The sequence below is a fragment of the Mizuhopecten yessoensis genome, unplaced genomic scaffold, assembly GCF_002113885.1.
Source record: "Mizuhopecten yessoensis strain PY_sf001 unplaced genomic scaffold, ASM211388v2 scaffold2307, whole genome shotgun sequence".
Lineage (NCBI taxonomy): Eukaryota > Metazoa > Mollusca > Bivalvia > Pectinida > Pectinidae > Mizuhopecten > Mizuhopecten yessoensis.
Window position 1 is genome coordinate 192,283 of NW_018404481.1, and position 13,490 is coordinate 205,772.

The 13,490-nt window shown below is 38.6% G+C and overlaps 1 protein-coding gene across 1 annotated transcript in view; it reads right to left on the reverse strand.

The window, feature by feature from the left end:
* Positions 1-185: 185 nt before the first annotated feature.
* The window catches only part of LOC110445462 (glutamate receptor ionotropic, kainate 3-like), a 32,799-nt gene continuing 19,494 nt past the window's right edge, over positions 186-13,490 (reverse strand). Inside the window, exons 6-16 of the mRNA XM_021490114.1 lie at positions 13,232-13,331; positions 12,015-12,181; positions 10,988-11,122; positions 8,469-8,594; positions 7,853-8,029; positions 6,191-6,494; positions 5,509-5,681; positions 4,366-4,583; positions 2,530-2,676; positions 1,767-1,964; positions 186-1,244 (exon numbers count right to left, since the gene is read on the reverse strand). Coding sequence (XP_021345789.1) covers positions 1,229-1,244; positions 1,767-1,964; positions 2,530-2,676; positions 4,366-4,583; positions 5,509-5,681; positions 6,191-6,494; positions 7,853-8,029; positions 8,469-8,594; positions 10,988-11,122; positions 12,015-12,181; positions 13,232-13,331 — 1,761 coding nt within the window. The 3' untranslated portion in view covers positions 186-1,228. The remainder of the gene's footprint in view (positions 1,245-1,766; positions 1,965-2,529; positions 2,677-4,365; positions 4,584-5,508; positions 5,682-6,190; positions 6,495-7,852; positions 8,030-8,468; positions 8,595-10,987; positions 11,123-12,014; positions 12,182-13,231; positions 13,332-13,490) is intronic.

A 13,490-nucleotide genomic window follows, 5' to 3' on the forward strand; every position in this document is an offset into this window, starting at 1 on the left:
GTGTTGAACGATGCAATTTTTGATGTCAAAATAGAGATTGATGGCGTTACAATAGCAGATGTTGTTATAGTCTCATAACAACATTTGCCTTCGCAATGCATTACAATTGAAGGATGCAGAGCAAAGTAAATATATACATATACAAACTTCAAAATACGAAAACACTTTATATAAAAAATGCTGAAGATTATATATAGCTATATGCAATTATTTGCAACGAATTATTGAATTCTTTCAACATTGACATTCGAAATGCTGTTTCCTGTCAAATTCACAACAATACATGACATTTATTCAAGGTGGACTCTTCATTTATATTTTTAGAGTCATAATTCAAAACAATCATTAACCGTTTCTAAAACTGTTAGCGTTTAAAATTAAAACAGTAACCGATAATTGAAAATTACCTATTTGAGGCATGTTAAATACCCGAAAAAAAATCTCTTTTTGAGCCAAGATGTAGGTGTACTTTTGAAGAACTTGCTAATTAAAATGGATATTCTTAAATCTTTTATCTGTTTATTTAAAGATATACATATTTATACACTGATTGTCATTTTGTATTCCCGTACATTTGTGATTGAATCATTCCACAGGTTAGACAATAAAGCATAACCCCTCTGTCATACCAACAAAGTAGGGGAAGATGCTATATATACGTCTAACATGATTCATCGTGTTTAAACACTTTCAAGAACATGGTAAATGGAAATCTCTTTCAAATTAGTTTTGGGATAATTCATAATGCATCACATATTTATGCAAATTTAGTAATAAACTGATCTTATTGTCTTACCATGTAGGTTGTACAAAGAGTTAACAAACAAAACAGTAATTTTCGGATAGGGAATGAAAATGAGGGATCTCCGACAGAGCCTGCTTTACTTTCTATTCTTAATTTTAATTAATAAATTACTTTTCCGTAGAAATAGACAAGCTTTATATTTGATGATGGGTTTGTGAAACAGAATAAAAAGAAAGTTCGTAAAAAAACTCCATCGTAGAAACATTCACCACGCTTCCTTAAAACGACGTATTAATATATCGATTCTCATTGAAGAAATTACGGATTCAAAACTTTCACAAGCGGGCAGACAATAATTAAATTGATTTTGGACACTACCAGAAATATATCCAATGACTTATCTCCAGAAGCATTGACGGTTGTCGGTTCGGAGACAATGTAGAATTGTACTTTTCTGACACACCAAGGTGTACCTGGAGTCTTTCAGGTGTCCAGGTGCCTGTTTGAAGAGAAGCAATCAATGTAGAATAAAATACCGACAGGATAAATTTTTAATCTATGTTTGTGCAAATGGTACTTTGTCCCGAAAGTCACTTAAAGATTGATCATGGAGTTAATTAGAACTTATACAATCATTTATGTATAGCATAAGACGTTTATAGGCAGTAAAACATAAATTATTACACATGTGAATGGTACGGTAAAAACAAAAACGAAAATAACGGTTGTATGCTGAAAATGTGAGCTCTTTAAAAATTGTAAAGTTTGACTAATACTAAATATTTATACAGCAATATTTATGAAATATGCCAAATTAGTCTGTATGAATATAAAGAACCTAGGTTTGCAGGTGAGGGAAATTTGACAATTTACTATGAGCACCTATTTTCCTTAAGTAATATATTTACATAAATCGTTGACGATTTCAGCACATTGAGCGCTAGATATATTACTAGGGCAATAACACATTTAATATAATTATGATATTAAACAATAAGTAAAGTGGGTTATAATCGCTCACCCTTTGTCGTCTGCGTGTCTTTCCTTCTGCACTGCAAGGTAGATCCGCTTACAGATTTCCACCAGAACACCGAGCGTCACGCTGCAGCCGAGCACGATGAACACTCCCACCATATTCTCTAGTTCCAGTTCCCCTGACGTCTTCACGCCCGACTGGTCACTCTCCACGGTCGAACAGTTGGACGCAGGTTCCCACCACCTGGCGAGAAGATGAATAGACATGACTTTTGGATACACAATCAACCCTGCTCAAGTTTGGTTTTGGTTTAGTTTGTTTGTGAAGAACGTGCCAGGTTTTGGTGATGGAGGAAAACCGGTGTTCCCGAAGAAAAAACACCGACTTACGGTCAGTGCCTGGCGACTGCTCCACGTGGGACTCGAACTCGCGACCCAGTGGTGGAGGGCTAGTGGTAGCAGAATGTTAGATGCCTTAACCACTTGGCCAACGCGGCCCCTATTTACAATTAACCCTGCTTTATAGACCACCTTTAATGAAAGACTACCTTTGTTAAGATGTCACTTTTTTAACCTCGATCCCCACTGCTCATGATAAATTTACCTGCATGAAAAGTTTACTTGTATTCGGGGGTAACTTCATGCACTTTCTTCTGGTGGTCTCTGAATGTAAGTTATTTGTAGTTAACCGGTCACTAGAACATGCGGATATTTGTATCGATCAGTAAACAGTTATTAAGTTTTGTCTAACGACTTTGATGCCAAGACTGCGGACAAGTAATATGTATACCGTGTAACCTTGAGCTTACTTGCTTTTGAGAGCATCCATGACGCCGTCTTCCTTCAGTTTGAGTAGAGCCCTGTTGATGTCGTCCTTATATGGCGCTCCCTTTGGGAACCCCATGCTGAAGTGCTTCTCCCCAAACCTCTGGTCTATAGACTCCATGCCACAATATCTGAATAAGGAACATGCATTCAAGATTTACGATGGTAATGAACGATTAATTAAATTAACTTTGCTTATGTCACAGAATACTACAGAGTTTATAAATTTTATTTAATTTCCAACAATTATGAAACAAGTTTTCCAACTTATATTAATCACTCTTGTTGGCCCAGATGTTAGCGCGTGGGGGATCTAACTGTGGGAGGACACCAGAGTACCCGGAGAAAACCCATCTGATCGGACAGGTGACCCCATACCTTTTCACGTCCTATCGGGGAATCGAACCCCGGCCGCCTTGGTGAAAGGCAAGTGCACTATCCACTGCGCCACCCGACCACCCAAATACTACTGACATGCTGTTTAAACTACAAAAAGGGTCAATTCATTTATTACCTGCAAGATAAAAGAAAATATCACCTTGATGTTTTAGCATTTACATATCGCCGCTAACTGAAATAAAACTGGCTTGTGTTATTAATGAACATTGGAGAATCCATCAAGAGCCGTGCCGCTGATTTGCGAGGAAGGGGATTAGATAAGAAAATGTAAAAAATTAATGAAGGAAAGTAAATGTCTCATCGAAATCTAACGGTTCTGCTCTCTTGGAATATGTAATGACAAAATTGAAGTCGCATTTTGTGGATGATACAGTACATCAAAAGAATCGCGCGGCAGCATAACGGCAAAATTGCACTGCCTTGTAATCGGATGTCGTCCCTCTGTAAGCTTCAAAGGACATAGAGTAGTCCAGCGGTTGGTCAGCTTTTAGTATTTGAAACCAATTGGATATCTTACAGCGTGCCTTCAATTTTATAATGACATATTCCAAGAAGGAGAGAAGATACGTGCATCAAGAGCGGAACCCCCGAAGGTAGGGGAAACGGTGCGAAGGTAGGGGAAACGGAACAAAGGTAGGGGAAACGGTACAAAAGTAGGGAAACGGTGCGAAGGTAGGGGAAACGGTACAAAGGTATGGGAAACAGTGCGAAGGTATGGGAAACAGTACAAAGGTAGGGGAAACGGAACAAAGGTAGGGGAAACGGTACAAAGGTAGGGGAAACGGTGCGAAGGTAGGGGGAAACGGTACAAAGGGAGGGGAAACGGGACAAAGGTATTGGAAACGGTGCGAAGGGAGGGGCAACGGTACAAAGGTAGAGAAACGGTGCGAAGGCAGGGGAAACGGTGGGAAGGTAGGGGAAACGGTCCAAAGGTAGGGGAAACGGGACAAAGGTATTGGAAACGGTGCGAAGGCAGGGGAAACGGTGGGAAGGTAGGGGAAACGGGACAAAGGTAGGGAAACGGGGCGAAGGTATGGGAAACGGTGCGAAGGTATGGGAAACGGTACAAAGGTAGGGGAAACGGTACAAAGGTAGGGGAAACGGTGCGAAGGTATGGGAAACGGTGCGAAGGTAGGGGAAACGGTACAAAGGTATGGGAAACGGGACAAATGTATAGGAAACGGTGCGAAGGTAGGGGAAACGGTACAAAGGTATGGGAAACGGTGCGAAGGTAGGGAAACGGTGCGAAGGTAGGGGAAACGGTACAAAGGTAGAGAAACGGTGCGAAGGTAGGGGAAACGGTAATTTGTCTTTATAAAGGTTTGGTCCCGGAAATGATAATGTGTAAGTGATCACGCAGGAAAGTAGTGCAAGTATTATGGGATACATTATAATTGCATTTCTACACTACATTGACCTACTTGGAAGCGTAGTAATCATTGAACAGTCCGTCGTCTATGAAAGCGTATCCGGTCTTGAAGTCACCCGCCAGTACTTTGTTAACACCATCCATTCTGTTCGACACCAGCGACTCTTTCTCAGTTAGCTTCATCACAGTCCACATACGCTCATAAGGGTCCTCGTCCGATTGCTCGAAAAAGCTCATGAGATCGCTGTTGTTACGGACTCCATATGTGACCTGGAGGGACAGACATACATGTATATCATAAAATAAATGTGTTTTATTATCAGTATTCGATTAACTCAATTTCAATTAACCATTCACACCGACGGATGGAGTAATAGAGCATGCAGGCGGGCACCCCTCCAGCCTACTGACCACGCTCGACGTTGCTGAACTATAGTGAGCGCGTTCCAGGGTTATATCGCATCGTTGAAAAGAACGCTTGTTAGTAAGGCATTATTTCCCCCTCATATTCCTTGGCTATAACATTATCTCCCCCCCCCCTCCTAGAAGTTTCGTTCGGAAACTTGGCTTGGGGAATACCTTGGGTCATCCATGTGCACCAATGTACCTTCCCTAATCACGGGGAACTGGCTTTTTATATATGGTACACCAGTACCAATATCACAGCGGACAAGAGAAAAATAACCTGCACTTTGTGATAAAAGAATCAAATTGGTATAAACATTATATTTGAGGTATTATTCAATTTTAGATATAGAGGTATCTTAAAAAAGTCACTTCCGAATTTTTCCAAGATGGCCGCCTCACGCATTTCAACAATACCAAGGATTGACCGTGTGTACTTTTGACTTAAATTGTGAAAAAATGGATAAATGCTTATTGCATTTACATCAAAACTTGTTAGAACATGCAAAATAGCACGTAACTGCCATTAAATGTTAAGTGCGGAGGGTAACCGATTCAGCCACTTACAACGCTGAAGTAATGAATGCGTCCACGGGTTATACCGACCCACTAGCTTTACAGTAATACGGTGTTGTCCTCTCATATTTCCTTGTCTGTATCAGTTAAACAGTTGCGTTGACTATCATGGAAGGAGAGGATATTGTCTCATTCTGATATGACAGACATAGCTACCGTAAGCACACAATGGCATTAAGCTGTCATTACTTGCTAACGACTTGGGGATATTTACCAAGGATTGACTTGCAAGGCGCTGCATGGTCTTGATGCGAACGTCGATCTGCTTGAGAGTGAGAAAAGCAGCAAGGTTAGCCGTGTATGCTGCAGTAATGATCAGGGTACAGAACCAGAAGAACGCCACAATGGTCCTCATGGATGTAGTCTGAGGCGAGAACTCGGTAGCACCTGCAAAACAAATGATGAAAGCTTTATGTAAGTAAAAACTTGCACGCATAACTTTCAATACTGAAACTTGATAAGAAAATTGAAATGTTCATTTGTCGGATATTGTAATAATCTGACACAGCGTTGCAGATTTAAGGTATATGCAAGTGATTTAAATTGTTCATGCTTTCAGTAACGACACTTGAAAGAAAAATACCACTTCATGTTAATTGTTCATAAATTAGATATCGCATTAGTATTACATACAGCGATGCGAAGTCGTAAATCCAGGCATACCAACAAAAATTAAAATCACTCAGATCTGGTTACATTGTTTGCTATTTGATGCTCTGTTGTATGTTGTTTTATGAATTATGTCATCATGAATTTGTAATATTATTAACAGACAATCAAAGACGATCGAATGGAGTAATAGGAGTTTCAAATGTTTCCCATCTCCAATGAGTTCCATGTACTACCTAACGGAAAATAAATCAGCAGCATTTCTAAAATATGCATGTATATATTACCTTGTAAGATGACGTTCAGAGAATACCACATGCTCTCCTTGAGATCAAACTTCTGCTCAGCCGTTCGCTGAGTAGTGTCGTACTTCGTCATGAGGAACAGAGACAAACCCACGATCAGGAAGAAGACCACTATCATGAACCAGAGGCCTATGTCGAAGGGCCAAAGGAACTGGAAGAAGGTGGGCTGTAGAGGCGGTCTCTTCAGCAGCATGCTAACAGAAGAGGACAGGATGGTGTTGGAGAAGGAGATCCGCGCCACCCGCTTCGACTTCACTACCAGGTCACCTATCGCTATGGCGGCATCCTGGTAAATTATGATTGTCATATTATTGTTTAACAATTTATTTAGACTCTGTCCATTAAAAAATAATATTGGCATATTTCATATAAATGGACAACTGTAAAGGCCTATTCAGAATTGTAAATTCATTTATCTGATATCCTAACAATTAAAGAATACTGATGACTCGTTTGTCTTGTATACCATCGTTAGCATACTTTCTTAACTAGTTCTGAATCTTTAATCGCCGTTTCTGTATAGGACTTGCTTATCCCTTCATGTAGGGGATGTCCTCCCACGTTTTGACTTTTACTTGCCTGACCTTTAGTATGTCGAACATATCCTCCCACTGTCAGTCTTTTACTTGGTCAACTATTCGATTGTCAATTGTATCCTCAACCCTGCCCCTTTACTCTCTTCGACAATTAGTTTGTGTAGGACTGTCTTGGCTTCATTTTGTTTTGGTTTACCCTATCTTTTACCAAAAGTCACATATGTGTGTGTGTGTGTGTGTGTGTGTGTGTGTGTGTGTGTGTAACGATAATTTTTCAAGATACAAAGTGGTAGACTCTGCTAGTTGATATTTTAGTCCCGAGGTTTGCTGTAACCTTGATGGCCACAGTTATCTCTTTTGAGCAGTGGCATGGTCCATATTATACACACTTAATAGATTATGTAATTTGAAATTACCAGATACAAATAATTAAGGAATACACATCTCTATTTCAACAGCACTTAAGACTATTTGGACTTCCAACGTTTTGGACCCTAGCATCATCGATGAGTCCTAGAAGGACAAAGCAGTTGTATGATGCAGTGCGGTTCATTTTTGGTTTACTCTTATGTATTACCAAATTTTACAGGTACGATCATATGTGTGTGTGGGTGTGGGTGTGTGTGAGGTTAGGTGTGCGAGAGGTTAGATATGTAAGGATAGGTGTGTGAGGGTAGGTTTATAAGCATACTCGGTATCCAAGGGTTACGCTCACTTACGCTCTCTGTACCCATGGAATATGTCATAGCAAAATTAAAGGCTCAGTGCGCATCGCCTTGTTTCTTTAATGTACATTAAAAGAATTTCGCGGTCATGTAACGGTAAATATTGACTGACTTTGAAGTTAGGTGTCGCCCCTTTATAATCTGCAAAGGACAAGTATCAACCTAGCAATTGGTCAGGGTTGTTGTACCCGAGACCAATCAAACATCTTTGTGTCTTTAATGCTATGGCATATTCCAGGGGGCAGAGAACGTACGTGAGGGTATCCCCTGGGTATCGAGGATGGTGTGTGAGGGTCGATGTGTGAAGATAGGTGTGGAGGGTTTGTGGGTGTGGGTGCGCGTGCGTGCGTGCGTGCGTGCGTTAAGTTCGTCCTTTAACTCACCCCTGTCATTAGTTTATGTACGATGTCCTCCCACTCCTTGTCCTCATTCAGTCCAGCCCACTTGCTTCTATACTCAATTATCTTGTAATCAAATCCCATTAACCTCTTCAGAGCGTCCAGGACATCGATACAAAATCCTTCGTGCTTGCCGTTTATAACAGAGTAGAAGGGTGGATCCTACAACAATAACAAAACGTTTATAGCAAATAATACTTACACACATTTACCCGTTAATAACGACTTTCCCAGACTAAGGTCCATTATAAGTGTATCGTGCAATGGACAATTTATATTGGCATTATTTTATTTTTCGTAGTGTCCTATGCTTACCACAAAAATAAATTACAAGAACTGGATCACTATGAAAGCTGAAACGTGTCTTCGAAGTAGTCAACTTCACTTTGTATAATGTATTTTTCTATTCCTATTGAAGTATATAATAATAAACATATTTTTTGTCAATGGAGTTTATGATTAGAAAATTAGATTTATTTACAAAGTTTAGTGTGAACGTATTTGAAATAATTATGAACATATTTTTATCAAAACCTTGATTGATCAATTATTTTTTCACGTTTGAACTAGAAAATACAACTTATTTTAAATCACACCTTACCTTTTTGGTAATAACCGTGAAGTTCATACCCTTCAAACTGGTGCTTATGTCTCTAACTGTATTTTGTTGCGTCCTCTCGCCGATCGGTGTATATACAGCTTTGTCAAGGAAGGTGCAGTTCCCGACCTACAAAACGCAAAGACTATTTACAATCCCAAAACGTAGAATAGAAAAAAATATACATACGTTTATCAATAAATAGAACCTAAACTAGAGAATATCATGGACATCTCTCATACGGAGAACATACCAGGTATCCCGGTATGACGTGGAGATATGACCCCTGTGGAAAACGGACCCGGGGTCAACTAATAGATGTTTACCATGCAAAGGAAAATAACGGTAGGCAAGAAAAGACTAAATGAGAGAAGACTCATAGTCGAAAAACAACACCGAAGTAAGTCTTCGCGGTTATAACTGATGCAGTGATATCCGTAATCTTAATTCCGAATGATAATGTCTCTGCAAGTAATCAATCACATGATTGCGTTAGGCGACTAATGTGGGACAAAAACAATGAACAGAAAATAATACAGATTTGCTGTATCCGATAACAAAACTTGTGGAATATTCTTTTTCGATCTCATCGTTGTTTCTGTCACATCTTCCTGGTTTGTCGTTTGATAAATTATTTTTAGAACAATTTGACGGGCCGTAGTGGCCTTGTGGTTAAGGCGTCTGACCATCTACGATCACTAGCCCTCCACCAGTGGGTCATTGGAAGTTGACAATATACTGTCCGCAGGTCGGTGGCTTTTCTCCAGGAACTCTGGCTTTCCTCCATCACCAAACCTGGCACGTCCTTAAAAGACCATTGCTGTTAATATGACGTAAAACACAAACATGCCAAACCTAGCATTCTGACAAGATGAGTTGTCCCAAGTTCGTTCTTGAGCAGCCCTATCACAAATAGCCACCGTCTTCATACAACCTTATAGTTATTAGGAAGACGTTAAACTGTATACACACAACCCAATAAAACACTGAGACGATTTGTTGACGTGTCTTGTAATTGAACAAGATGGTAGAAGAAAGCCTAATTTGTTGTACCTAGAAATCCATCCTTATATTACTGATTTAGTTGATAATTGGTTGTGTGTATACAGATTAACGTCTTCCTAATACCTATAAGGTTGTACGAAGACGTAAAACTGTATACACACAACCAATTATCAACTAAATCAGTAACATAAGGATGGATTTCTAGGTACAACAAATAGGGCTTTCTTCTACCATCTTTTTCAATTACAAGACACGTCAACAAATCGTCGCAGTGTTTTATTGTGTCGAAATATTTGCTCCACTCTAAGTAGTCTCACTGATTGTCAGCGTTAGATTTTGGTTTGGTTTTATATTGTTAAACGTCCAATTTACAGCTAAGGTCATTTGAGGACATGCCTCCATGTGTGTTGTGTAAGTGTACATGTATGTGTGTGTGCCAGAGACAGGGTATGTTGGCGTACTTGCCTCCTACTGATAGCGCGGATCTGATACCGACTTAATAGTGCTATCTCACTGAAATACCATACCGAAGGCACCCAGCATAGCATTCCGCCCGGTCACATTAAACTGACAACGGGTGAACCAGTTGTTGCCATTACCCCAAATGCTGAACGTCAAGCAGAGAATAACAACTACCATTTTCAAGGACTTTGGTATGTCCCGGCCTGGGGACAGAACCCATTGCCTTTCCAGGGCCAATGTTCAACATTAAAGCCAAAAGTGAGGTGTTTCCAGTGGCGTAGCATACATGTGTGCTTGTATGCTCAAGCAAACACTTTTTTCAAGATTCTTTTAATCATATATTTTTATTTATTATTTTTTATGATAATATGGACCGTCCGTATCAGTAATTAAAAAAGGAAAAAAATCAAAAACAATCCTGAACATTTTAGTCTAATAAAATAGTCCATACACATTGAAAAATCTTAAAGGTTTATGTAGAATTCTTTATCAAAAACTACACAGTTAAGTACAAAATTTCACGTTATTCATTTAAAAAGTCTAATTATCAGATTTCCCAGAATACGAGAGATTGCATCTAGGGCCTAGTAGAATTATCCTTTTTTTCCAGCTATGACCTCCCATACCATACCCCTCCTCCGGCGATAGCTAGAAATAGAAAGAAGTAGAGAGATCCCAATTATTGCAATGGTTGCAGCAGATTTATTTTGGTCGCTTTTGTATCGCCTCTTACGATACTTGCAATGGGTAACAGCAGGTGTATTCTTTTCTCGATCACCGACCCGCAGGGGTTTAGGCATATTTGTTTACAATATAGATCTGGAACACACCTATCGTGTTGGGTTTATGTGGTTTGTTGAGTTTAGCGTCCTATAACAGCTTACACTTATTTAAGGAATTGTCTCCATGTAAGTAATATATGCATGTGCGATAAGCGGATCTGATGCCGACTTCAGAGTGCTACCTCACTGAAATATCAGGTCAACTGTAAATACACTACATCATCCCTGAATTAGTCAGATGTCATCACATTTTCTAACAAAATCACATCTTACCTTTATATTATCCTTGATAGTTGCATTGTTGATGAATTGTAGCACGGCCATGGAGTAGCTTGTACGTTTCCGACTTTGTTTGTCCTCGGTCACACCCCATATGTACTGCCCGAGGGCACCTATATAGGTATCGGACTAAAAACTCGGACAAATTATAACTACACATTTAATAATAAATTCGTCTCCGTAATCTACATATAGTTACGCATGCATTGTATTTTTTATAGCAAGTCGACTTAACATTAACTCAAAAGAAAAATGGATACCACTAAAACAATTAAAAACTTCTTGACATATTTTACATCAAATTTTATTGGAAATTACATACATTTTATACAAATCGAGATACCTCTTTTAAAACGTGTTTAATATATCATACTCATTTCAGAAAAAAACACCTTCCTCTTATTGAGATCAAGAAGATTTCATTTAACATATGAGGTATTTCAAAACGAATAAAAATGAATTTAAAATTAATCAAAATGTAATCAATTTAAGTCTCTTTGAAAAAATAGGAATGTATTGTAAATTTATAGAAATACCTTAATAAAAATACATTAAAAAGAAATATGCATAAGATAAATAGGGATATCTCTCAAATTGATAGCTATATATAATTCAATTTTAGAATGTTTGGTTGTATGCGAATGTAATTTTGAGCAAGAATGGTTTCGTGAATAATGGTCCTGGTCATTTTCTTACTCTTTTCAGATATCTCAGTATTAATCTTTCCTTACTTTATTCCGTCTTTTCGTATTGCAGAGTTATCTGCTCTTGTGAGCAGGTATTGATTGTTACGTCATTTGTTTGTGAGAGTAACGTCATCAATTTTGGAGAAACCGACGTAATTTTCTCACACAAACCAATGACGTAACATTCAATACCTGCTTACAAGAGAAGATAACTCTGCAATACGCAAAGACGGAATACTTTGCCCTAATTTGATCGATTTTGAGTCCGGATCACAGTTTGGTTGGCATTTAGGTATTCTATTGTTGGTGTTCCCCGAGTGCACACAATGAGTTACCTTATCGGAAAAGGCTTCGTTCAGCATCTTTTGATTCATTGTTTGGTTTTTTAATGGCTGACTGTCACAGTAGGAATTACTCTGTCCCCGGCGCAGACAGTGTCGTAGTATGGAGACGACGTCCACTAGTAGTCCCAGACTGAGACGGGACTGGTTCTGGAACCGTTCTACAGGAGAAATAGTCAGTATTACACTGGGTGTAGTTGTATATAACACGTCGTTAGCTCAAGCTTTAGCGAGATCAACCGTGATGATCTAAGCACCGTCAGCACAAGCAACACATCATTTAACGGCAGTCAAATGTTGAAAACATGCACTTTCGGATTTGACGAAATTTTGTGTTCAGTTTTTGCATTTAAATAAGATTTCATTCCTTCAAAAACATTTATTGTACTGCATGTATATTCATCTTAACTAGCATAATTCATTGATTAAAACAATCAAATAATGAAAAATGAAATCAATGACACATATTCAGGTCAGCTACATCGATTTTCAAGTCATCTGCAAACAATGAATCGTTTAATATTGTTTGCTATGATTGTTTAGTTTTAAAATTCAAAAAATATTCCAGAACAAAATATATAATGAAACTGAAATGAAAAAAATAGTGTATTTACATTGTCCCGGTAATCTTTGACTATTTTAGATTGTTGCAAAATTTGACCAATGATAAGTTCGCTTCTATTACATATATATATAGTAGAAACATTTTATTTGATCTATTTGTTAGCGAATCATTTAATAAAAAAACATAACTATATAAGTACAGCAAGATATGTAACAAACATAACCACACAACTTACAAGCATATAGTTAACAATGTGTTTTGTCTTTCCTCATCCTCGATATCCAGGGGTTACGCTTACTTACGCTCTCTACACCCCTGGAATATGTCATAGCAAAATTGAAGGCTCGGTGTGCGCCACCTTGTTGATGAGACAAGAAGACTAATTCGATCCTTTGATATACATCAAAAGAATCTCGCGGTCACGTAACGGTACACATTGACGGGCTTTGAAGTCGGGCGTCTCTCCTTTGTTATCTTCACCGGACATGTTTCAGCCTAGCGATTGGTCAGGTTATTTTTGTTCCTGAGACCAATCCAACAGCTATCTTCGTGCCTTCAATTTTGCCATGACATATTCCAGGGGTGTAGAGAGCGTCAGTAAGCGTAACCCCTGGATATCGATTATGGTTTTTCCTGTAGATCCTACCTTCTTGAAACAGACTTGGCGGAATAGCTTCAACGTTCAACAGCTGTAGCCCATACAACGATACCGTCTCCTTTAAGTTCAATGTCAGATCGGAAAAGTCCTAACAAACAACATTTTCAAATATTACATACACTTGATTAAGGATACGGATTTTTCAATGCTTTTGATTTTACTTTACATATTGTATCTTGTTCTGTAGTAAAGATATTTCCTTTTTTATGTAAAATGATACATAGAGTTAAATTGGCTAAAACATGAA